This window comes from Cupressus sempervirens, chromosome 3 (genome assembly GCF_028749045.1).
Source record: "Cupressus sempervirens isolate cs-2001-9-10 chromosome 3, ASM2874904v1, whole genome shotgun sequence".
NCBI classification, from domain to species: Eukaryota; Viridiplantae; Streptophyta; class Pinopsida; order Cupressales; family Cupressaceae; genus Cupressus; species Cupressus sempervirens.
In genome coordinates this window covers 419,290,323-419,316,572 of record NC_143120.1, presented here as the reverse complement: position 1 = coordinate 419,316,572, position 26,250 = coordinate 419,290,323, and the positions used below count along the sequence as shown (strand labels likewise).

General features: G+C 35.8%; 1 protein-coding gene across 2 annotated transcripts; it reads right to left on the bottom strand.

Annotated features, from left to right (window-relative positions):
• Positions 1-13,943: 13,943 nt before the first annotated feature.
• On the bottom strand, positions 13,944-19,315 carry LOC149566810 (TMV resistance protein N-like). Of its 2 annotated transcripts, none has more exons than XM_089820136.1 (5): positions 18,624-19,315; positions 17,422-18,529; positions 16,355-16,645; positions 14,960-16,249; positions 13,944-14,614 (listed from the first exon to the last, which is right to left on the bottom strand). In XM_089820136.1, exons 1-5 carry the CDS (start codon positions 19,094-19,096, stop codon positions 14,120-14,122), a joined length of 3,657 nt encoding a protein of 1,218 aa, XP_089676262.1. In that variant the 5' UTR covers positions 19,097-19,315; the 3' UTR covers positions 13,944-14,119. The 2 variants fall into 2 exon arrangements, with proteins under 2 accessions (XP_089676262.1, XP_089676263.1); XM_089820137.1 differs by having other exon boundaries at positions 14,960-16,195.
• Between the last annotated feature and the right edge of the window lie 6,935 nt (positions 19,316-26,250).

The window sequence follows — 26,250 nt, the reverse complement described above, 5'->3', positions numbered from 1 at the left end:
TATCAATCTCCCTATAGTTTATATCATTTTCTGCTATGGCTATCTCTTTCCTTCTTTTCAAGGATTTTCTTAATTCCACTCTAGCTTCTTCAACCTTGTGTAGAGTGAGATGCACATCTATCACCTGGTTCTCAATGATCTTTCCAAGTTTGAAAATTTCCATCTTTAGATCTTTTCCTCCAAGTTGTTAGGCTTCATTTTGAGAGAACTTTGCTATGATACCAATTGTTGGAATATTCAAATAGGAAGAATGCTTCTGAGAGGGGGTGGGGGTGAATAAGAAGAATTGGACTTGGACTTTAACCATTAAAACTTTTAACTGAAAGTAGATTGCATGCATATAAACATATCAAACATCCATAAAAAACAAACATGTACCACCACATAGCACTTGAGATTTTGGTAACCTAGAAACCCTCCAGGAATAAGAAGGTAAAATTGGGGTGGGGATGATACCCACAAAATTACTACAGTAATAATGTTTGACCACTTCTGATGGTCTACCCTATTAAAGGCTTTACACTGTGTCAATAGTGACCTGGTTAAAGGATTTACAAACACTTTACATGAAGTGTTACCCTATTAAAGGATTTAATCACCTATTTAAAGGATCTACAAAATAGCTGTTAAGCTAACCTATCAACATAGGATTTCCTTTCTAATACAATGGCTAGAGAGTATTAGGCATAATAAACCTGATAGCTTACAATCCTTTGATTGTTGAATACAGGCACTTGATCTGCTTACTCTGATCTTGATCCTCTGAGATCTAATACTTGTTTGTATCCCTTGCTTTGTTCTAATCAACTAAATATTTCACTACTACTCTCTTCCCTTAAGTCTTTTTATTCTTCACTCTAAATTCCACTATAGTTTTCCATACACTTCTTCATCCTCTACAAATCAATGAGATTTTGTCTTCCTTATAAAGACATTCGAAGACTTAAGGTTAGATATGGATCTACGATCCATATTGAATCTTTGTTTCTCGCTCATTCCTTGCACTTTTATTATTGGTTGCATGCCTTCTCCATTTTTCTTATTTGTTGCATGTAGATTGCATAGGAAATAGAAAAGATTTGATTTTATCACTTAAATCCTTCGAGATTCATCATATCTCAGCCATGAAAATGGTTGAGTTAGTGAAATTACAAACTCATATGTGCATTCTATGTTACTCGGCACTTACTGATTCCTATTGCTCGACACATATAACAAACTGGCTTACTCAGCTCCTGTTGCATTTCTATTTTGCTCAGCATTGTCTGTGACTCGGCACTCAAATATTACTCGGCTCCTATATCATGCTTGGCACCTGAAGTCACTCGGCACTTGATCTTCACTCGGCACCTGAAGGCTGCTCGACACCTGAAGATCACTCGACACCTGTTGGATTTCCTGATTCGGCTCATGTTGTGGCTCGACATACGTAGTGTGCTCGGCTCCAATGTAGAAAGTGGTTAAGTGTGTTGACACTCAAATGTCAAAACCATTCTAAGACTAACAGACCTTGCCTCATGTCCATTGAGGAGTGTGGAAAGAGTGGAACAACATAATTTTTAAGGAGAAAGAAATAAATGCTAAAATTGTCTTCCACAAAATCCTTAACACTTTGTTAGAAAACTACTCTACCATTAAAGGTCCTAACACCCTTCTTAGCTCAAAGGTTATGGATACTAATAAGAGGAAATAGTGCAGATGGACTCTCCTACCTAAGGGTTGGCACAAAGAAAATTTTGATGGGGCAACCAAAGGTAACTTGAGAATGGTTGGGGTGGGAGGTTGTTGTCTTGATGGTCAACACCTCCTTCGGGGTTCACAACATGGCTTAACCACCTCTCATGGATCTAGGTAAGTCTACTGTTTATGACATTCATTGATAGCTCAAACTTTTGGTACAATGACAAACATACCAACAATTGGTATCAAAGCCTTGGATCATGGGTTTGAATCTTGGGATGTCTCCTTCATTCCATAAGTGCAAAACCCTTAGTCAGTGTTGAGGGGGAGATTGTTGACTTGGTAGTTAGCACCTCCTTCACGGTTTGTAACATGGCTTAACCGCCTCTCATGGATCTAGGTAAGTCTAGTGTTTGTGATATTTATTGATAGCTTGAGCTTTTGGTGCAATGACAAACATACCTTGAATAGAGGTATCATCAGAAATGCACATGGAAAAAGGATTGTTGTTGTGTCAGCACCTATGGGAATGCAAACTAACCATTATGTGGAGGCAACTACGGCTCATCAAACAATCAAACTGCCTCAGGACATGGGAGTCAAAATTCTTTGGCTAGAAGGAGACTCAAAGAATATTATAGATTGTCTTAATGAGAAGAATGAGCCTATGTGGATGTTCATGAATATAACTGAAGATTGCATTCAACACCTTAAGACTTTTGATAATACTTATGTGGCTCATGAGTATAGGGAAGTCAATCAAGTGGCTGATAGGTTGGCCAACTAGGCAATCAAGAATAATGAAGTGGCAAAGTGGACGGATGGGCATACTTTTCCGTTGGAAATCCTTGAGTTGATAGAAAGGGAAAGGATCCTGGGTAGATTGGGAATCATAAAAGGCACATTATGACAGTTTACGAGTTATGGGAAATGTGCAGAAATATGATGTGTAAGTATGAAAAAAATTGTACTTTTCACATCAATAATATCCATCATCTCACTTTGAGGATTGATTTTGGGCATAAAGTACACAAGGTGAAAAGAAGTTTCACAAAAATGACTAGTGTTAACAATAATCCAGCTTTGAAGATTATCAATACCAAAAGAAAAATTTGCAGAGAGGAAGAAATAATGGTGGGGGAAAGACATAGGAGGGAACCCAAGGACGAAGCTTAGAAGTGGTGTTGATGCTCTAAGGTATGGAGCATTTTGAAAAAAGGCAAAGTTACCAATTTCATTGAACAACTTTATGGGTGGAAACCCTCTATTATGCAAAGCATGGTTAAGAGATGGAATGAGGGGATTGTAAAGATTGATGTAAGGGATTTCACAATGATGGAGGATGTTATCTCTATAGTGAATGGCATACCCATCATGGGGAAGAAATTCTATAGAGATAGAAAGATTTATGGGTAGGCTCTAGATGAATTCACCAAAGATTTGGAGGAAAAGAAGGCCTTAAGCACATTTCCCTTGACATGAGATTTGACCACCTCTACACCAACCATTTCATTCTTCTTAACCATTTTAGGTATGGGGCAAAGATATCTATTCCTTTTTTTATTTTCTATTTATTAATGAAAATATTAATTACTATAACGAGAAGCACTCAAGTAATCCAACCTTCCATGAAGGGCTCTTCTTGTTAATCTACAATTTTTTTAAGGCTAGGTCTATGAGGAAACAAATTAAGAATAGGAAGGTGGGGAAGAAGGGTAGAGATGATTTGGATGAGTCGGGAGAGGACTATACTCCTTCAGATACTGAGCACAACCAAGAGATGCACTTGGACACGGAGGAGGATGCTACCCCACAATATAATATTGGTAAAAAAAGTATCAAAATGGAGAGAAAGGATAAAAAAGTGAATACCAAACCTATACAAGGCTTTAAGATTTCATCTCATAGGGACTACAATGAAATGGTAGAGGGCATGGACACGAAGGGAAATAGTGTTGATGGAGAAGAGGAGACCAAACTCAAGGAAGGGGAGGACAAAAAGAGGATGGGTGGTAAGAGAAACATTAACATAAAAATGTCAGCCAGTAGAAAGGACTTGATTATGAGGACAAGACCTTCAGGGGTGGGAAAAGAGGGAGAGATTCTGAATACAATGAAGAAAACTAGGAGGTGGAGAAGGATAGTGATGAGAATGATAAGAAATAGGGGTGTAGGAAAGAGTACGAGCAGGATTATGAGGAATTGGAATCGAGCCATTACAAATGCATGATTACGGGCAAAGATAGGAATGTGGTCTAGAGGAATTTTGATACTATTTCTGCAAGGATGGGGATCAACAAAGAAATGATTATAACTATGGTCAAGGAGAATAAAGAGGGAAAAATTCAAATGGAGGAGCTGATTGATCTGACCCTTGTAATTTTAAGTGATATCACAAAGGAAAACCCTCAAATGGATGTGCTTAACAATGCAAAAAATAGTGTAGTGGATACCTATCGAACCACCAAATGGATTTTCCACGAAATATGGGAGCTCAAATATAGAGTGAGTAGTTTGGAGAAGGGGAATTACAACTTGCAGAATAGGAAAACAAAGGAGGAAAATGACATGGATAACAGAGTGGAGGAATTGAAGAGTAGGGTTCAAACCATGGAGGGCTCTATGAAAATTATTGCTAAGAAAAACTACAACATCCTTAAAGAGGCTAATGAGAACATAAAGGCATTCATCAACAAAATTGAAGAACACAGGGTCAACAAAGAGGATGACCTTTCTCCTAACAGCACCAAAGATAGGTCTCCCGAGGATGGTTCAAGGAAGAGAACCAAATCCAACATGAAGAAGAACGATATCCAAGAACCTAACAAAGATCTGTCTGCCATGAAAGAGGCAGCTAGAAGAATGTCTGAGCTAAAAATTCGTGCTACAAAAATACTTATAGAAGTAACCTGAGCAACCTTCCTAGCTTTTGGGCCTCTCCTAGTTTTTTGTTTTGCTCCCCTATTTTTTTTATGGTTTATATCTTTTCCCTGAGGGGGGTTGTTTCAGAATGTTGTTTTTAGTTTGACTAATACTTTAAGCATTTTATCTTTGTTTTACTCTTAGAAGTGTAAGGGTTTTAGGGCCCCATTAAAACATGTTTTTCTTAGTAAAAACAATTGCACAAGGTACATCCAACATCAACATCTAGCTATCGGATCTCAATGGTATAAGAAACACTACCACTTGACCTTGTGGAACCTAAATGGCCCACTCCCACTATGCTAATGAGATATTCTAAAGTCCTAAATAGATAACAATCTGAAGTCATAACAAGAATCTAGGTCAAGGAATCTTGATAGCAATCTATCTCGAAGGTACCAACTACACAAGTAACATCTAATCCCAAAGGAAACAACGACACGTAGGAAACATAATATGCATGTAGGCAAGTGTCATCACATGAGCCAACTTTAAGGTTACCCTAGCAGTCGCTTTAGACTTTAGCCCCCTAGTGACTCTATGTGGCATAAATATCCTCTATCATAGATAAGGCATACTAACGAGGCATGTTCACAACCAAACATCCTCTCTACTCCCATCCTAGCTTGTACTAGAACTCAAGGCATGGGCAAGGGAATACACTAACTCTTGTTAGTTCATTTTAGCCCCATTAATGAAATATTAGCACTTATTATTATAACTTACAATGTGTTACCCATGCATCCTCTTTAGGGCTCTAACCTCCATTACAAGCCTCTTCCCAACATACACAAAGATTACCTACCCTAAGCTCATAACAAAATATCTCATCAAACCACAATGATCACATCAGTCCTATACGAGCAACTGGAAGCACAATAGACAACTGATCAATTCTTCAAAGGTTAAGTCACAAAAATCACAACATTACATAACAACATCATAAATCAATCACTTTCCAAGCCTCTAGTAAACATACCTAACTGGCCAAAATACTAAGTTTTTCCAAACCCCATCGCAAAATAAAACACAACCATCTCGGTCATGCAAATATAACAAGTGTAATTATTCAATTATATTAGTTTTTTCCAAAATAATCTCTAAGGTTCAATTTGAGTAAAAAGTGGAGTTTTTTGTTTGCTAAGTTTCTCCAAGGATCCCTTTAACATGTTTAAATAATAGTTAAATTTAATAATTATTAAACTCTGCTTAATTAGTCAAGCAAATGTATTACTAAAAAATATAATTAACTTCCAAAGAAAGATATTTCATCTTACTTTTAATCAAAATTAAAGCAATTAAATCTTTAATTTAAAATAATTTTATATTTTTTTAATAAAAACTTCATATAAAAATATTAATTAAATAACCCTAAAATTATGGGGTGCATCATCATGTGGCCTTGACTGCTAGAGGAAGTCCCACCTGCTTTGGGCAGAGCTTGGCTTGCCCTCAATAGTTGTGCATTGCCTTTGGTAGAGCACATACTGCCTTAGGCAGTCCTGCACTTGCCTTTGGCAGGACATGACCTTGGTGGTGGGGGTGGGGGTTTCGAAACCTCTTCCCTCCAATCATATATATATATATATATATATATACTTATTTTTTTATTTTTTTAAATATAACATTTTTTTGTATATATAAAAATATTCTTTAACATACATATTTGATTTTGAAAAGTTGCAAGAACAGTCGAGAAGGACAATTTTTTTGCAGCAGAATATATACGTATTTTTTTAAATAAAAAATAAATTCGTTCATAAATCAAATTATAAATTCTAACCAAACCCTAGCTAGTTTTCTACAATTTTCTAGATTTTCCAAATGGTTGTTTGATAATAGAAAAATCAAAATTTCAACAAGGGTTTTCAAATTTGTATTCACATTTCATGGAAATCAAATGATTCAAATAACTTAATAGATCTAGCACAAACAATCTTTCTTTTCTAGGCATGATGGAGACATATGATTCTTAAAGGAATTTCCAAAAGAATTGCACAGATTCCTACCTTAGTCTGATGCAAACAAAAAATTGATGAAGCCTTGTGCCCACCAATTCCTTATCTCCAAAAACCCACAATAAAATCCTCCTGCCAAAGCTCTAGTTGCTCCTCCAAACTTGTCTATAGAGAAATGAGCTCTAATCTCGCAATAAAGAATTTTCTCGTCCCAGGTTTTGATTTTACGAATGTGTAAAAGCCTTTTCTTTTATTATTTTAATTTATTTAATTCTTTGTGCACACCTTTTTCTTTTTAATTAAAATAAAATTTATTTAAAATATTCCCATTTCATTTTTATTAAAATAAGAAGACGTATTTAGAAAAACATATTGGTATTTAAAGTTCATTATTTAAGTGAAAATTCTAAATTTATTATTATTATATTAAATAAATATAATAATGCCAAAATTGGTCTTTTAATTAAAATTTTAAATTTATTTCTTCTATTTAATTAATTTCCCAATTAATTCAATATAATTAAAAATTGATTTTTCTTTATAAAATTTTCATTTAATTAAATCATTTAATATATCTTGGTTTGATTTAATTATAGCCGAAAATCATAGTAGACCCACAAACTTAATAAGAAAAGTCATCTAAATGATAAAGTATGAAGTCAAACTCAAAGGTCAAAAATCTCAAATTCACGTCACTCGATGAATTCAGAAAGGTAAATAACTCAGATACTTGTCCTATATTTTAGGACAATTGGCTTAAGTTTAGGATTTGGACTTGAGAACTATATCCCCTCTTTTATCACTGAGATACTATGATAAGGCATGCTCATCCTGACAATTCAAGGAAGTCAATGTCTGGTACTTACAATCTGCATAAAAGCTGAATATGTACATATGCATATATATCTAAACTAAATAGACAATGGTGGGGAGTGATACATCGTGTGGATCCTGACTAGCAAATAACTACGACTCCCTCCCTCAACCACCTTAGAAATGTCAAACACAAAGTAAAACATACATGTACACCATGCACATGCAAGTATGGGATAAGTAACCATAAAACCACATATAAATCATCCATATAACCATAATTACAAAAACAACTGAAATCACTATATGAAATATACAAAGCATAATCATCGAAAGAATAACCATGAACACATGAAATAATCGAGTATCAAGTAGCTCATCAAATATATAATCTAAGTATGGAATAACATCAATCAAATCAGGTAACCAAGTACCACTAACTAATATCACATAGCTATGAAAGTTGGCCTAAAAGAATTCAACTATATAACATAAAAAGTAAAATAGGGGTAGGTACTACATCCACCCCCCTAGACTAATACTTACTCTTGGAAGCCTATAAACAAGTATGGATATAGATCTTGTAATCCAAATGCATCGTCCCATGTAGCCAATGACTCATTAATGTGTGCTAAAATGTTGGCATACTTCTATGAGTCATTATATCCAAGATTGCTCAAGAATGAGGTCTCAAATGGTGTCTCATAGCTTTCTATTCATGGAGTGCAAGGGTTTATAATGGAGGCCCTTAGTTTGACCTAGTTTGTGCCCATGCAAGTACACCATAAAATGAGAGATTCAAAGATCAAAATATGTATGCAAATGAAGATGCAAGCTAATCTAAATGATAACAATGCAAAGCAATGCAAGAAAAGAAATCTAATCTATGAAAGGAAATAACAATGCAAGATTAGTCTATAAAAGAAAATACAAATCTAAGCTAATATGAAAATGCAAGGATGGATCATGATGATGGAAGCCATAGATGCATGAGAGAAGAAGATAAGAAGATAGAAGTTCTCCACAAAAAACTTTAATGCTCAAACTCCTTCCCCAAAAATCGCTCTCCAAACTGCAACATAACAATAGCGATCGGGAAAGGTTTTCTGAAAGCCAGGGACCTAGCAAAGGCTAAAGTTTCTTGGAAATTGGGGAATGGGGAGGATATCCAGTTTCGGTCTGATAGTTGGCTTATTCAGGGACCCCTTATGAATAATCATGTCTATGATGTTTGGATGAACCATTGTATTCAACTTTTTGGGCTGAAAGTCTGCAACTATAGGAATGACCAAGATTGGATAGATCTGTCTATAATCTCTGATGATCTAAAACCAATCATGTTAATGTTAAACTTTATGGCTCTCAGTAACAAGAGGGTGAAATGATCTAGGGGGACAACTACAATAGAAACTACTCTGTTGCTTCCAGGTATATGGCTCTTTGGAGCTTAAAAGAGAAGCCTCCATGGTCGAGAGCTTGGATCCCTAACCTCACTCCTAAAATCAATGTATTTTATTGGCTGGCCTTACAGAACAAAATTCCTACTCAGGATAACCTTATAAAAAGAGGTCGGTATCTGCCAAGCAGATGTATTTTATGTAAGAACCAGCTGGAAACAGGCAACCACTTGTTCATTCACTGTTCCTTCTCTAAGCAGGTTTGGGATTTCCTAACCCAAAACTTAGGGATTAGCTGGTGCATGCCAGAAAGTCTCCTGGATTTTTTTAGCCAATGGAAATCTTTGTTCAATTTTCCTGTTTTGTAGGATTTAGGTACCTAGATCTTACCTCACTATTGTTGGAGCATATGGAAGGAGAGAAATAATAGAATCTTTAGAGACAGAGAGGAGCCAACCATTGTTCTTAGGAAGAAGATTTATAAAAATATAAAGGAAAACTACCTAGTAAGGAAGGGGGTGATATTGAAGTGGGCGGTAGGAAAATGGCAAAGGAAAAATAAAGAATGATTAAAAGACAGGAAGCAAAGTGGCTTCTCCCCCTAGAAGGATGGCATAAAGCCAATTTTGATGGGGCCTCTAAGGGAAATCCTGGCTCCTCAGGATGTGGAGGCATAATAAGGAATGAATTTGGGGAGGGAGTAGCAGCCTTCTCTCTCCCGCTAGGATTCCAAACAAATCACTTTGCAGAAGCAAGTGCGGCCAATCATTTGGTGAAACTGGCTTTTGAAACTGGAGTAACTAACCTCTGTCTTGAAGGGGACTCGAATAACATTATTAAATATTTAAATGGCAAATCTAATTATTTGTGGTCGATTGCTAATCTTATTGAAGAGACATGTGAGACTCTCACTAAATTTGATAGAGTCCATGTCACTCATGTTTTCCAAGAAGCGAACCCAATGGCAGATTGGTTCGCAAATAAAGGTGTCCAATCTAACTAAAAAATGACCTAGCAATTGGGAAAAGGTTTTTCGGTGGAAGTTAAGAGCCTGATCGAGCTGGATAAGATCCAAGGGAGTATGGAGGAGATCAACCTACAATTATGAATAGGAAAGGCTTATGGGGAAAGGGTTTAACTCATAAAGGCTACATTTGGAAAAGGTAAGAAGTGGGAATTATTATAGTTTATTTGGCACACTTTATGGGTCATTTTCTGCATATGCAACTTGTGCAACGACAAGGTTTATTTCTTCGGTCTCTTTCTTAATTACAGAGAACCCTATCAAGTGGTGAAGTTACAGAGGGCTGTGCTTATGAGAACTATGGGAGTGCAAAGTGCAGATATGGTGGGTGAAAGGTGCAGAAAAGAACCGGTGGGAAAAATGGAGAAATGGAGAAGTAGGGAAAAAGTGTGGGAGAAACTGGTGCAGGGCAGGATTTTGAGGTATATTATGAAGCTGCATGGTTTCGACCAAAATGTGACTGACAGTATGGTTAGCTCATGGAAGGATGGTAGAGTCAAGGTGAATGGGATAGCTTTTTTGATAACGGAGGAGGTGATTTCGACTGTTTCTGAGATTTTGATGGAGGGCTTTAAGTTCTTTAGGGACAAAAAGCTCTCGGCCAGTGCAGTTAAGGATTTTGCTAACAACACCAAGGAACTAAAAGCCCTAAAAAAGAGTGATACGTTCTATGATCCAGATTCCATAGTGAAGATTTGGAGGTATGTACAGCGAGTTGTCATCGAGTACATTACCCTTGACCCTAGGTTTGATTGTGTTCGCACCCACCATTTCATTATTTTGAATCATTTTTGACATGATAGCAAAGTTTCTTTCCCTTTCTATCTATTGAGCTCGATGAGCAAGGCGGTGTCCAGCTTCAAAAGGAAGCCCTTTGCTAACCTGCTTTGCATGAGGGGCTGTTACTACTCATCTATGAGCACTTTAAGGCTCAGACAATAAGTAACATCCCTTCATAGGCTAGGAATGAGGAAATCAATAGCTCTAGCTACTCCTCTTACTAGGATGAAATACAGAGCATTAGTTCTGAGGAAGGGGGGCTTACTTTCACTAGTAAAAAAGTTACACCTAATGTTAAGAAGTCGCTCTCTCCCATTACCCCTAGCAGAAAAAGCCTTAGAGGTCATGGTCAGAAGAAGCTTGGGAATGAGGAGCAGGACTACAATGATGAAGAGGAGGCCAAGGAGTCAGATGATGAGGATAAGGAGAGGTAGGAGGAAAAAAAGGACTCCCAGGTGGAGAAGAAACGCATGAGGATGGGCACAGAGGATGAAAGGTTGCAACGGGATCCATATTCATTTCCACTCCCTCTCTCCCCTATCCATCCTCAAGCCCACCCAGAGAAGCAGATTAAGGACAGTTCTAGAGCTGAGGGGGGGGAGGTGCTAGCCAAAGATAGGAGGAAAGCCTGGAGAAATTTTAATGCGAGGACTTCAAAAATGGGCATTTTTAGAGAACTGATGAACCCCCAGATCCTAGTGGACAATCAAGAGGAGCATCACCTTGAAGAGCTCATTAACCTTGCGATTAATCTCTAATAATGCTAGGGAATTTGGGATGAACCTCTTGAACAATGCTCGCAACAACATGATAGATAATTATAGGTCAATCAAGTGGCTTTTTCATGAGCTAGAGGAGGTCAAGGAGAAGGTGGGTCAAATGGAAGGAGCTAGGAATCTTAAATGCCTAGAGAAAGGGACAGATCATGATGATAGCTATAGGTCAGTGGAAAGGAGGACCCACAACCTAGAAAATTACAATCACAATCTGTCGAGCCAGATGATCTCACTGCTCAACTTGATTAATAACAACATCCTATCTTTAACTGATTGGCTTAAAGATAGAGGCATGCAGGGGGATGTGGACAACAAAGACAGGGGTAAAGCCAGATCTGATGATGATAATGCCACGGGTATTACTTTTTCTACTCTGGACCAGGAAGTTCATAGGACTCACTAGCAGGAGACCGAGGAGAACTAGATGGCCCATGAGGCTGCCCAGGTCATGCAAGAGTTGGAAAGAAAGATCGAGGATTAGTTCCTATCTTTCTCCTTTTTGTCTGGATTTTGACTATTTTGTTTGTCTTGTCTTAATAGTTTGTCCTTTTCTTTGGCCTTTGTTAAGTGGCTGGGCCTAGTGCTTATTATCAACCTTTAGACTTGTTCTTCTGTGGCTGGGCTTTTAATGCTCATTATCAACCTGTTTTTGTTCTAACTCTCAAGTTTCAGGATCCCTGTAAAACCTACTTATCTAATAAAAAACAATAGCATAAATCGTGGATGTCAAAAATGAGGAGAGGGATCTCCCTTATAAAGAAGAGTGGACGATTAAGATTCAATAATATTTAATCAAGGGTGGAGAAAGAATGATCCATGTGAGACAAAGAGAAAAGAGGAGGAAAATTAAATGAAATCCTATTTAGAAATATGTGCATTTAAGTGTAGAGGAAAAAAGAATTTATTTAATTTTTATTTATTTTATTTTCCTTTTCAAGTGGGATTTTATTTACTTAAAAGGGAGCAAGTTCTTTTAATTAAATAGGATATATTTAATTAAATTAAAAGAGGGATTTTTTCTCTTAATTAATTAAATGTGGATTAATTATTTAATTAAAAGAGAGGTTTTCTTTTAATTAAACAACAATTGGGATAAAATGATCAAACCTTAGGAAATGTTGAAATAATTGAATTAATTACAATTTGATCAAAGAAATTGATTTGAATTGATTTAATAAAATATTGCAAACCATTGATTTAGGAAATTTGATAAATTGAATAATTGGGCCCGTAGTCTAGGCAACCATTTTAGGGTGCATACAATTTGTAGGGTCCCATTGGACTCTTATCTGCTCTATGGTTCGACCCCTGAGGGTCAAATCTCGTTGTTGAAGAATGTGCACTGGATCCAAAGCTAGTTGTCTGTCCTCCACTTGTAACACATTCCAATCAAGAACATGTATCACATCAGGAATATATTGTCTAAGAACATAATCATGGAAAACATCATCTACACAAGCTAATCTAGGCAGAAATGCAAGATGGAAGGCAATTGGACCTATCTTCTCAAGAATCTCAAACAATCCCACAAATTGAGGTGCTAGCTTCAAAACCTTTCCATAATAGATTAGACTCTTCCATGGATGAACTCTCAAGAATACCTTCTCTCCAACTGTAAACTGCTTACTTGTCATGTGAGTGTCTGCATACTTATTTTGTCTATCATGTGTTGTAGATACATCCCCATAGATGCACACTACCTGTTGCTCCATATCTCGAAGCATCTCATGACCTAATAGGATGTGATCCTCTAAACTATCCCAACTCAACGGTGTATGACAAGGATGACCATACAAGGCCTAAACAGGTGTCATCCCAATAGAACTATGATAACCATTATTATAATCAAACTCTACTAGATATAGATAATCCTCCCAGTGAGTTTGTCGATCCATAAGATACATCCTATCCTTCAGAACCTGATTCATTCTCTCTATGCTTGACCATGTGCCTCAGGGTGATATGTTGAGCTAAAGTTCAACTGCACTCTAAGAACATGGCTTCCCTTTCAAAGTTTCCAGTACACAATTGTTGATGTTGATAGGCATTCTACAATGGTAGAAAGGGTGGAGTGGGATGACATGAGTGTGTGAAAGTTAACATTTACCTTTTAGGTTAAATTTGAAAACCATCTATATGTCAAAATCTTAATATTTGTTATAAATAGAGTATATTTTTAAAAATAATTTAATAAGCACTACATCAAATATTTGCTAAAATTATAAACTTTGGAGGCATAAATAATCATTTTTTAGGAATTAAAATAATGATTTAATTGAGTGAAAAAAATAAATAGAGATTAAAAATATTTATAAATATTTTTAGATGTAGCAAATTAAAATTTAATCATATTGTAATGGATATCCATTAACATTTTTTCATATAGATTTATTTAAGATATCTATACTAGTGAGTAATATTACATGAAGCAATACATCTTTACTAAAATTACATTGGGATAAATGCACTCACAATAACAAATTTTACAAAGGTGATAGTTACTTTCAAAAAGCTAATAATACAATCATCCACTTTGTTTCAACAACAACTTGCCTTTTAAAAGGTTTCAATATCCAATCATTATGAGATCAAATCCAAGAAAAACATAAGCTTATTTATAGTTTGTATATACATCATAAAAAAAGGTTTAAAAATATGTACAACCACTTAACCTTGGGGGAGGCGAGGTTGGGGGGACATTTGTATGGCACATAATATAATTATTAATATGTACTTTTTCCAATGGAGTCCTATTGATGCCATGTGGTTTTACATCATAAAAGTTATTGTTTTGGGTAGCTTATCTTCTTCAGAATTAGCAGTTGCATGACAAGTTTTATACATTAAAAATTTGTAAGAGGCCTTCCAATTCTCACAATCAGACATGGCATTCACCCTCAGTTTATTGCCCCTTTTCAACCAAGGAAAGTCTAAACTGCTATTTGTTCGGACTAGACGCACTTCTAGAAAATCTCCACCATCAATACTTGAGATTTGATGCTTCACTGGACATTGACGTGAGCTCTCATCCCTTTGAATCGTGTAGCTCAACCTGTAAATAGGTAGGTTTGCCCTACAATCCTCATGCATTTGGCCCGAGGACAGTAGACACGCAATATATCCTGCACAATATTCTTTGCTCTCATCTGCACAATAATCTATACACTTGTTTTCATAGCCATTCTTTCCAATTGCCTCCCCAAATAACCAATTTGCAGTGGGGTCTGGGTTATCCATAAGACAACTTTTGTCGAAGGAGCAAACCTGAAATATTAGAAATGCCCACATGTAAGTTATGTTAGTTCTTAATTTTAGACATACATATGATTGTCAATGGTACATTTTATCTTGTCTAAATGAATTGTCTAACAATACACTAGGTTTCTGAATAGAAACCACCTGTCAATTGAACTATTTAACTAAATCAAAAGTTCAAAATATGAAATTTAAACTAAATCTAAAATGAAAACTAGGTTTAAACAACACTCAAATTTTGACTAAACTGAAATTAAACTAATTTACTATTTACTCCAATAAAATCTAATTACCAAATCACAACTTAAAATGTCTATATCCAAAATAACCTAATAGTTTGCTAGGAAATCTTACCTTGAAGGAATCATACAATCTTTGCAACTGAGCTGATGAGACTCCGGGCCCTCCAAAATAAATGGACTCCAGGGCTGTGAGACCAGACAAGGAGCTAACGAGGGTTTCACATGAGATACTTTTGCAGCCCACCAGATTGACTGAACTCAACTGCTGTAACGATTGGAGGCCATGAAAGTGGGTGACGTGGCAGGAATTACTGAGGTCTAATGTCATCAGACGTGGCAGTCCTGGAAGGCAGGAGAACGTGTGCAAACTCGTACAATTGCGAGCAAATAGCATGATCAGTGATGACGGCAGCCCCGACAGGACGGAAAGCTCACTGCAGCCGTCCAGATGGAGCTCCTCGAGTTGCATTAGATTTTCAAAGCCGCCAGGGAGATGGCGGATTCCATTACCTTGTAGATGTAACACAACAAGCGAAGACAATTCGGATATTCCTGCAGCTATTCCACTGTCAGACAGTCGGCAATGGCTGACATCCAGATAAGTCAAAATTTTCAGGCCACCAAAACTGTCGGGTAGCTTTGCAAGCTTAGAATTGTGGTGAATTTCTAGTCTTCCTAGCTGAGTCAGTTTGCCAAAACTAGCCGGAAGTTCAGAGAGCTGTTGGCAGTATGAGAGATTCAGCTCCTCCAGATTTAGAAGCTCCCCAAAATCTTGAGGCAGAGAAGAAACAGAACATCCCTCCATGTCGAGAAAAGCTAAAGTTTTGAGGCCACCAATGCTTTCAGGTAGTTCAGTAAGCTTAGAGTTGTGGCGAATTTCTAGTTTTGCTAGCCGACCCAAATTCCCAAAGTTGGGGGGAAGTTTAGAAAGATTTCGACAGCATGAGAGATTGAGCTCCTGAAGATTTACGATTTGTCCAAAATCCTGTGGCAGAGAAGAAACAGAACATCCCTCCATGTCGAGAAAAGCTAAAGTTTTGAGGCCACCAATGCTTTCAGGTAGTTCAGTAAGCTTAGAATTTTGACGAATTTCTAGTTTTGCTAGCTGACCCAAATTCCCTAAGTTAGGGGGAAGTTTAGAAAGATTTCGACAGCATGAGAGATTGAGCTCCCGAAGATTTATAAGATGCCCAAAATCCTGTGGCAGAGAAGAAACTGAACATCCTTCCATGTCCAGAGAAACTAAGCTGGTCCAGTTTTTAATGGCGTCAGGTAGGCTGACCAGTGAATGGCAGTTGTGCAAATCTAACTTTTGCAACGGTGAATGGCATAGTGTACCAGGAAGACTCTGCAGGGACCCGCATCCCCTCAGAATAAGCACTTTCAGTATCACAGAGCTCAGCTGTTCAAATTTAATGGCATCCACAAGTTAAAAGAAATTTAATACCAAAATTCCAATTATCTGTTCGATTACAGAACTTAAAAGAGAAAAATGTGTAGAACTTACTGTTGGATTTTCACCTGTTTCATCCCACAGATGAGTGATCTGGCTATTGGTCACTTCCAGAATAACAAGGTTGTGCAAGTTCATTCCTTGAGGTAACCGTTTTGATGAATATCTTGTCAATCTTAGCCATTTCAAGTCCTCCAAGGAAGATTCCTCAGGAAAGTGTCCTTCTATGGCAACATTTGTAAGCCAAAGCAGCCGCAAGTTGTACATTGACTTGAAAATTTCTGCATTCAATGTCATCGGCTGCCTGGGCTCGTAAGAGAGATAACGCACATGCTTGGTCTTTTCCTTTGGTTCATGTGGAACACACAAATATTCTCAGTTGCCTATCCTGGCTACTATTATTCCAATATAAAATAGCCCTATGAAGCATTTAGAAACATGAAAGAAACCAAACTGCAATCTGGGATTATCATAAGCTAAAACTTGAATTTAAATTGTATAACAATCTGGAATTATCATAGCTAAAACTAGAATTTAAATTGTATAGCAGTCTCGACCTATCATAGCTAAAATCTGACTTTAAATTGTATCAAATTAGTTATTTCAGATTGTATGGTGATCTATCAGCAGAATAATAGAAAGTAAAGTGGGTTTAACTATAGAAGAAACTCTTTAAGCAAGCACACTCAAGCTGGAGTAGCACTGGGATGGGTGACCTCCTGGAAAGTCCGGCTGCTTCACCTCTGTAAGCATCAGCTAGATCTAACGAGTGCTAAGTGTTTCATTTATTCTCATGATAAATGGATTTGTGTTCAATCACTAATCATGAAACATAGGTCAATGAGTTTGACTCAAAAACTACATAGTTAAATCCTCCTAACAATATCACTAATATCACTCATAGAAAGTAGTTGAGAAAAGTTGATGATAGCAGGGCACAAATCAAGATAAGTTTAGACCAACGCAAGTTTAAAAGAAGAGAGAGACAAGAAACCAATCATTTTTTTTCTTTTTACTTTGTTTTGATCTGCAAATATCCACACAAAACTAATCTTACGCAATTGAAATCTATGACACATGAAGCTTAAAAACACGATAAGGGTTCACATAGAATTTCATACCAAGGGTCGGCCTAGAACATAGCCCACATCGTCCTCATTGAACAGTCTTGTGCGTTTACGGGGCATGGTATTCATTTCATCTGCTATACTTCTTCCCAAATCTCGGAGGCATTGATGCATCAGCAATTCGCTATTAGGTCCCAATTCTACCAAGGACTTTTGCAAGAGACTTTTAAGACATGCACGAGGACTAGGAAAAACCTCTGCCCAAAAGTTCATAGCCATTTCATTTTTCACCCATGTCATAAAACAAGCAATATCTTGGAACATTTCCTTTTCATGGCGATCAAGGGCATCGTAGGGGACTCTAAGCTTCTTTTGCATTTTTTTCTCACTCCTTAACTTACCCACCATTTCCTTCCATACATTTCTATCCTCTTTACCATACAAAAGTTTCCCAAAGATTTGAAGGGCGAGTGGAAGGCCTTCACAGGCAGCAACAATATCATTGCATAGTGTTGCTAGTTCTTGATCCGAACAGTATGAATTGGGAAATGCATGGAACTTAAACAGCCGCAATGCGTGTTGGCGATGAAGACCGCTTAGCTTGTACACTTTATCAACTTTACCCACTTTCAGAATTTGTTCATTCTGTGTTGTAATGATGAGATGGCTGCCTGCCCCAAACTGACTGAAATTTCCTCCAAGAGCATCAAGCTGTTCAGGAGTTTGAATATCATCGAGGAGGAGGAGAACTCTCTTATGCCTGAGACATTCTTGTAATAAACCCTTTCCTTGATCAACATAACCCACTTCACCTTTGAAACGTGAGACGTCTTTGAGCATCTGGGTTTGCACATTTACAAGCCCATCGGCCTCTTTACATCTTTCTCCCACACTCAGAACAAAGGCAAATTTTTCAAACCCTGACGAGAGTTCTTTGCAAATAACTTTTGCCAGGGTAGTTTTACCTATCCCACTCATGCCATGTATGCCCAATTTCACAATCTTCTGCCGATTATCAGCTGCTGCCTTCAGCAATCCCTTCACGTGATCCACAGATCTCTCCAAACCAAAACAGACTGGAACATCCAAAACCTTCAGGGGACTGTTGTGATGTAAGATTTTCCCAATTCCGACCACAATATCTTGAATCAAATCGTTGTCACTGAAAAAGTGCGAGGCTGTGAGCTATTATTAATGACAAAAATGGCAACTATAAAAGGAAAAGAGCGGAAAAAAACACTAAGGCAGAGGATTACCCGGAAAAATCACTATAACACCAACCGGGTATGTTAGAAACAGCATGTAATGCACCTTTGAATTCAAGGATTGGCTCGTTTTCATGCCTGTTGAGGTCCTCTGCATATATACTTTCATCCTGACAGTGAAGATCTACAGGGGAAACGTCATAAAACACAGGACATATTTTAACCCCAGATCGAACCATAATCAACACTTCCCTCAAGCACCATTTCGACTCGGCAAACTTTTTGGAGAAAATAGGAATGCAGATTCTACTTTCTGTGATCGCTCCACTCAAACCAGTAGAGATATGGTCGCCCTTTTCTAAACTTTTTTGGTCTAAGAATGCCCAAATTCGTTCTCGATCAAGAGCAGCATACAGTGGTTTCGCAAAACGTTCGCGGGTGTCAGGGCCGCGAAAACTCAAGAAAACATCGAACGTTTTGTCGACTGATGGCTCAGCTGAAGAACAAAGCCTAGAGAAAGACATTTGTGGCTGCAAATTTTCAAATGACGAAAGCCCAATTTTTTCTCAAATGAATCTGAGCTTGTATTACATTTGTGCCATCAATTGATGAAAACCCAAAATTTTCTCACAGGAAATTAAGCTTGCACAACATTTATGCCTGCAATTTTTCAAATGATGAAACCCCAAAATTTTCTCAAAGGAAAGTTTGAGCTTGTATTACATTGCCTACCCTCTTTTGATGATCGGAATCTATACGATTCATTGTTTTCTGCAACTTTTGCTTAGAGAATCCGTAGATAACGACAGTTTCTACCATGGTATATTCCTTTTCAACTTCAGCATTGCATTGTCGTAGTTGTTTTGCTCGACAAGAATTACTAGGGGAAGATTAGTGTGATGTATCACAGAGAGTGAGTGGATGCAATTCTTCATACTTTGTTGGTGTCATTGTCTCTTGGGCGGCGGTAAAGATGGATTCTTTTGTTTATACTCCATTATTATCCACTCCCAACAGGGACGTTCTCTAATTTGATGGGTCCCTACAAATAAATTTGATTATCTTCACCGTGGATTCATTTGGTTCTGAACATTTGCGTATGAGTGGTCCTGCAAGCTTTTTATCTTTTATGGGAGGGATAATGGGACAATTGTTTTTTTTTTTAATGATTTTAGATTCTTGATGTGTTAGACGATCTGGGATAGATCTTAGAAGTTTACCAGGACCAATTCAATATCATTATATTGCAGACAATAAGTTCAAGAACATGTTATACACAACTTTAGGAAAATAGCTATTCAATCCTTGATTCTTTATAAAGACATTTAAGACTCATGCTTTCTTATTAAAGGATTTTTTTAGAGATTTCTTGATTAAATATGCGTAATCTTGTTCAAGTAATCTTGTTCAAATGAAATGATAGGTACGTTGAAACTAAAACAAAAGATTGTCCAAGCCCATGTAAATGATCTCATGGTTGTTTGCATAAGGAACACAAGGTGATTTAAATGATCTCATGGTTACACAAGGAACACAAGGTGTTGGTAAGTGACTTTGGTCATATTATAACAAATTTTTATATTACTTTTTTTCTCTTCAACATTTGTTAGTATCATTGAGGAGATATTGACAAAAATATATATCATAACATTTTTTATGAAGAGAAGTGAAAAGCATACTCAAACTCTATTAAAAGATAAGAGAGATCAAATAAGTGAAATAAGATCAAAGAATCTAAGCAATTCTTGTCCAAATATAAGGTTAATCTATATAGAACATTGTTTGGATTTGTTTAGATTAAACATAACATGAGGTTTCTAGAAAGTTTGAAGAACTAAAAAATGTGTTTTGTAAAGGTTCTCAAAATATGAAATGGCATACATGAAAAAAAAAAAAATCGCCAAAGAATGATATAATGTTAGATGATATGCTAAGGAGTATTAATCACCACATAATCTATGCAAAATTCAAAAAACATTCTTTTGGATATTATAGAATCAAAGTTTGTATACTCTTAAAGTAGAGTAGTTAGAATGCTCATTAACAATATTAGGGTGTGGATTAAGTTAATGTTGGCTAAAAGCCATTATAATGACAATTTGGATTTTTGAAAACTCACTTTTTGGTATAGATTAAGTTCATGTTGATTGGCTGGAAGCCAAACTATAATGACAAATTAAGTTTTCAAAAATAAATATTAGAATATCAATCAAATTCAATTTTGAGGCATCTATTAAACACAACATGTAGTGCCTACCACATTTTACTTTCAATTATATTGCCAAACACTTTCAGGTGTATTTTCATGTTTGTTATTTGACTAGTGGTACTTGGTTACTTGATTAGTTGATAGATCATATATATATATATATGAACATGCACATGCTCAGCTTTTATGGAGGTTATAGTTATCGAGCATAGACTTCCCTAAATTGCCAAGATGAGCATGACCTATCACAGTATCTCAATGGTAAAAGAGGAGAAATAGTTTTCAAGTCTGAATCCCAACCTCGATCCTATTTTGTCCTGTGGTAAATGACAAGTATTTGTTTACTCTACATTTTCAAATTCATCAAGATGACATGAATTCGAGAATTTAAGCCTTGAGTTTAATTTTTATGCTTTGCATGTTTGTCAAGTTTCTTTTGAGTCTATGGTTTACTTTGTGACTTCAAGTGTAATTAGATAATCAAGAAAATTAATTAATATGAAATTTTAGGAAGGAAAATATTATCATGGTATATTTAATTAATTGAGAATTAATTCAATAAAGGATTTAAAATTAAAAGTCTAAGCTTGGCGTTAATAGCAATTAACAAATTGCTAAAGCTAAACTTGGCGAAATTATAATTATCTAATTTGATATTATTATAAAATTTAGAAGTTTTTTTAAATAATGAAAATTAAATATTAATTAGAGTTAAAATAATAGTATTATTCTCTAAAAAAATCTTGGCATCCTTACATCCACTAAATTCATTAGAGGATATAGACATAGTACCAATAGCTGAGGAATTGAGAAATAACTTTAAGATTTATTTTTTTGTATGGTCTTTTCTATGTTCTCATTCTTATCTTTCCTAGTAATCATGTCCTTCTTAGCAGTAACTTCCCTTTTAATTGACATTCCAGCAAGAAATAAAATTTAGGCAAAGGATTGAGCTTACTAATTTCTTGAGGCTTGACAATGTGACTTCACATCACCTTCACTTCACTCTTCAAATCTTCTGCAATTTAGAATGGTATTTCAATGTGAGTGGCTTCTTAAATAACTTGTTGCCTTTAATTTTTTCATTTATGACTTCAGAAATTTTGAACAAGTGGCTACTTCTCTACTTTGCTCATTTGTCATTTTACCTACATTCCATCATTGATGACTCATACTTAGATGTATAAAATAACCCTTTTAATCCTTTCAAATGTTTTATTTAATTACCTTTGGCAACTTTGATGTACATTTTACCTTCCCTCTCCAAAATAAGGAAAGTCGTTACTTTAGGTTCTTGTCTTAAGTATATCTCCAAAATAGCAAGACTCACCATTTTGTGGCCACCTTATACTAGTATGTGTGATCTTGCAAAAACTGCTACTTCACGGGCTATCAACTTTCAATTGTTTGAAATAACAATGATTCGCTATTTTGCAAGGCTTTTCTTTGGTGTCACTCGAAATAGCAACCTTTCTCTATATCGCAAGTACCTTCAATCTCCTCACCCAAAATAGTGAAAACAATATTTCTCAAGGCATATTTTAAGGAGAAGTTGGAACTTTTAAAAATTGAACATGCAAATTTTCAAGGTCTACCAGAAGGAATCATGTAATCTTTGCAACTGAGCTGATGAGATGTCAGGCCTGCCAAAATAAATGGGCTCAAGTGTTGTAAAACAAGGTAAGGAGCTAATGAGTGTTTTACAAGAGATATTATTGCAGTGCACCAGATCGAGTGAGCTTAATTGTTGTAAAGATTGTATGCCATGAAAATGGGCGACATGGAAAGAATTACTGATGTCTTATGTCATCAGATGTGACAATCCAAGAAGGTAGGAGAATGTGTACAAACTCATATAATTGTGAGAAATTATCATTTTCAGTAATGATGGGAGCCTTGAGAGTGCAAAAAGCTCACTAGAGTTATCCAAATGTAGCTCCTCAAGTTACATTCGGGTAGGTCCCCATGTAGTTGCTAAGCTTATTTTGGCTAGCAATTCTTCTTTATACTTTTAGCAATAATTTGTGGAGTGGTGACCCTATCAAAGAAAAAATTGTGCTTATTTTTTAGCACTTTTTAAACTGAAGATTTCAAATAAATGTTAGTTACAAATTAAATTTGGAAGAGAAAATCTAGGAACATAAAAAGAAGTGAAAAAACAAATGGTGAAGAGACCTATCATTCTTCTAATAAGAAGTTGGTGGTTATTTTTAGCCCCTCCTTTTTCCAAAACTTATCTTGATGTTTTTATAAGTTGTCACTCCACTATAATAGGAAAAGATTCAAAACTATCATTTCCTATTAATATAAAAGTTTCATGAGAGAACTCTAACTGCTCAAATTTAAATAATTTTTTTTTCATAAGAATCTACATAGGGACATGGGCTTAGATTTTCAAAGGCACCATGGAGATGGTGAATTTCATTACCTTCTAGGTGTAACACTACCGGTGATGACATATCCCTGCAGGTATTCCATTATCAGGCAGTCTGCAATAGCTTATATCCAAATAAGTTAAAGTTTTTTTGCCACCAAATCTACTAAGTCTCTCTGTAATCTTATAATTGTGGAAAATTTCTAATCTTTCTAGTCCTATCAATTTGCCAAAGCTAGCTGCAAGTTCTAAAAGATGTTGGTAACATGAGAGATCTAACTCCTTACGATTTAGAATCCCCCAAAATTTTGAGTTACAGAAGAAATGTATCATCCCTCCATGTCAAGAAGAGCCAAATTTTTGAGGCCACCAAAGCCATTGGGTAGCTCAATGAGCTTAGAATTGTGGCAAATTTCTAATTTTTTCTAGCCGACCCAAATTCCCAAAGCTGGCTCAAAGCTTAGAGAGATGTCAACATCATGAGAGGTTCAACTCTTGCCGATTTATAAGATTCCCAAAATCTCGAGGCAACAAAGAAACATAACATCCTTCCAATTCCAGAGAGAGACCAAGTTGGTCCAGTTTCCAATGGTGTTAGGAAGGAAGATCAATGAATGGTAATTGTGCAAATCCAAATTTTGCAATGGTTAATGACAGAGAGTGTCAAGAATACTTTGTAGTGACTTACATTCCCTCAAAATAAGTACTTTTAGTTTCAGAGGCCTCATCTTTTCATACATCATGACATGCACTAGTTTATGAGAAATTTGATTATGTTTGATTACAAGATTTGAACTTTAAAAAGTGTACTAATTACCATTCAATTTTACTCTATATCGTTCCATACATGGGTGATAAGGATCACCCACTTCTGGAAAAGAAAGGTCCTACATGTTCACTCCTCGGGGTATGTAATGGGCACCTAGGAAATGCCCAAAAACTGAACCAACTACTAATAAAGATTTTAATGATTTTGCATAGATTTTGAAACCACATAACATGAACAAGAAATAATTTATGCAAATTGGAGATTGAACTACTACTGAAATAATATAAGTTTTCAAACTAATAAAATTAAATACATAGAAAACTTACTAATTACTATAACATCATAAAATTAAATACATAGCAAACTCTTCAACTCACTAATTACACCCAATCTACCTATAGCTGGAAATGTGCCCAAGCTGCCTATTAATGAAGTTGATAGAAATCAATTCCAAAGGCCAAACCCCAAGGGAATGACGTCTAGAATGTCACAAGAGAGGATAGAAATCCTCTAATATCCAAAACAGATCTATAACTCACATATCTATTTTCTTCACATAACCAACCTTTTCCTAACAATAGCCACAAGCTCTCCTTATATACCTACTTCATAGGGTTGACCACTTTTCACAAGCAATGTGGGATAAATAAAATAAAATAAATAAAAGGCTAACAGTCACACAACTAGACAACTACTAAAGTGGTGACATTACAGTCTGCCCCCCTTGAAATTGCTTGTCCTCAAGCAATCTAGCAACACAATGAACTCCAACCTCCACCTGGATCCAAATTAAGTAGTATGTGAAATCCATGTGGACGTTAAACCAACTGCAAACTAGCATCATCAGGAACAACCACATGTCCTGAAGCCTAGCACCCAAAACTAGTGCTGATGATGTAGAAGACAGAATGTCACTAGAAGACAACTCAGTAGAAGATCTATGAAACCTCTTCTTCCCTGTATTCACCCACATAATATATATTAGATTGGAATTGTAGTGCCTGCCCCTAGTTCGCATTTCTGTTATCATTGCCGAACTCTTTTAGGCTATTTTTATGCTTATGATTAGTGGCATTATTTTAAGATTATCAGATATTGTTTTACATTCAGTTTATTATATGATGAGATTACTTGGTACTCTATATTTCATGTATGCATGATGATTATTATAGTGCTTTCAATTATTGATGATGATTAGTTAGATGGTTTATTATCATGTGTTTTCTTATGGATACTTACCCCATACTACATGTGTATGGTGTGCATGTTTGTTTTCTTTATGTATGGTGTTTCTGATGTGGTTAAGGGAGTCATAGTCACCTGCTAGTCAAGATCTTCAGGATGCACCACTTCCTGCCATTGCCTGTTTAGCTTAGAATATTGTGTTTGTACATGCGTGGATTTTATGTAGGTTGTAGGTATCGGGTATCGACTTCCCTGAATTGCTAGGATGAGCGTACCCTATCGAATTATCTTAATGGTAAGAGAGGGGAGATAAATTCTTGAGTCCAAATCCTAAACCTTAAAGCCATTTGTCCTAATTGAAAATTAGGACAAGTATCTAAGTTGAGTACCCTTTGAATGCGTCGAATGACGTTAATTTGTGATTCTAACCCTTTAGTTTGATTTTGTATGTGTTTTGCTATGATGGATTTTCATATTTTATTTTATGAGTCTTTGGTGAATTTTCAATTAATTAAGTATAATTAAAAGACTAAATTAATGATTTAATTCAATGGAAAATTATTATTATATTTTAATATTTAATTATATTTAATTAATTAAGAAATTAATTAAATAAAGAGAATTAAATTTTAAGATAAAAAGTTATAAGTTTAAATTTAGAATGTGATAATATTTATTTAATTTAATAATAATATATTTAGAGTTCATTTTTAGATAAATGGTAAATAATATTATTATTTAAGTTAATAAATATTTTATCAATTAGGTTTCAAAAATAAATTAAAAGTGAAAAGATATTAGTTTAATAAGAAGTATTAAGTTTGCATAATATATGCATGAGATTAAAATATAAGAAATTAATTTATTAAATATTTCATGATCGCATGATACGTGCATGAGAGTAAATTTAATAAATTAATTAAAAGTGTAGTCAAGTAAAAATTAAATAAAGTTATTTAATAATGCAATTAATGTGCATGGGAAGAGATAAAGAAAAGATTAATAAAAGTTAATTTGGAGATGAAGTTAGGTGAGCACAAAGTTCTCTCAAGGGAACGCACAATTAGTGCCCGGATTTAAGGAGAGAACTCTTTATCATAATGGGAAGGTTCATTTTGATGGGGGGGAATTTTGGAAGCAA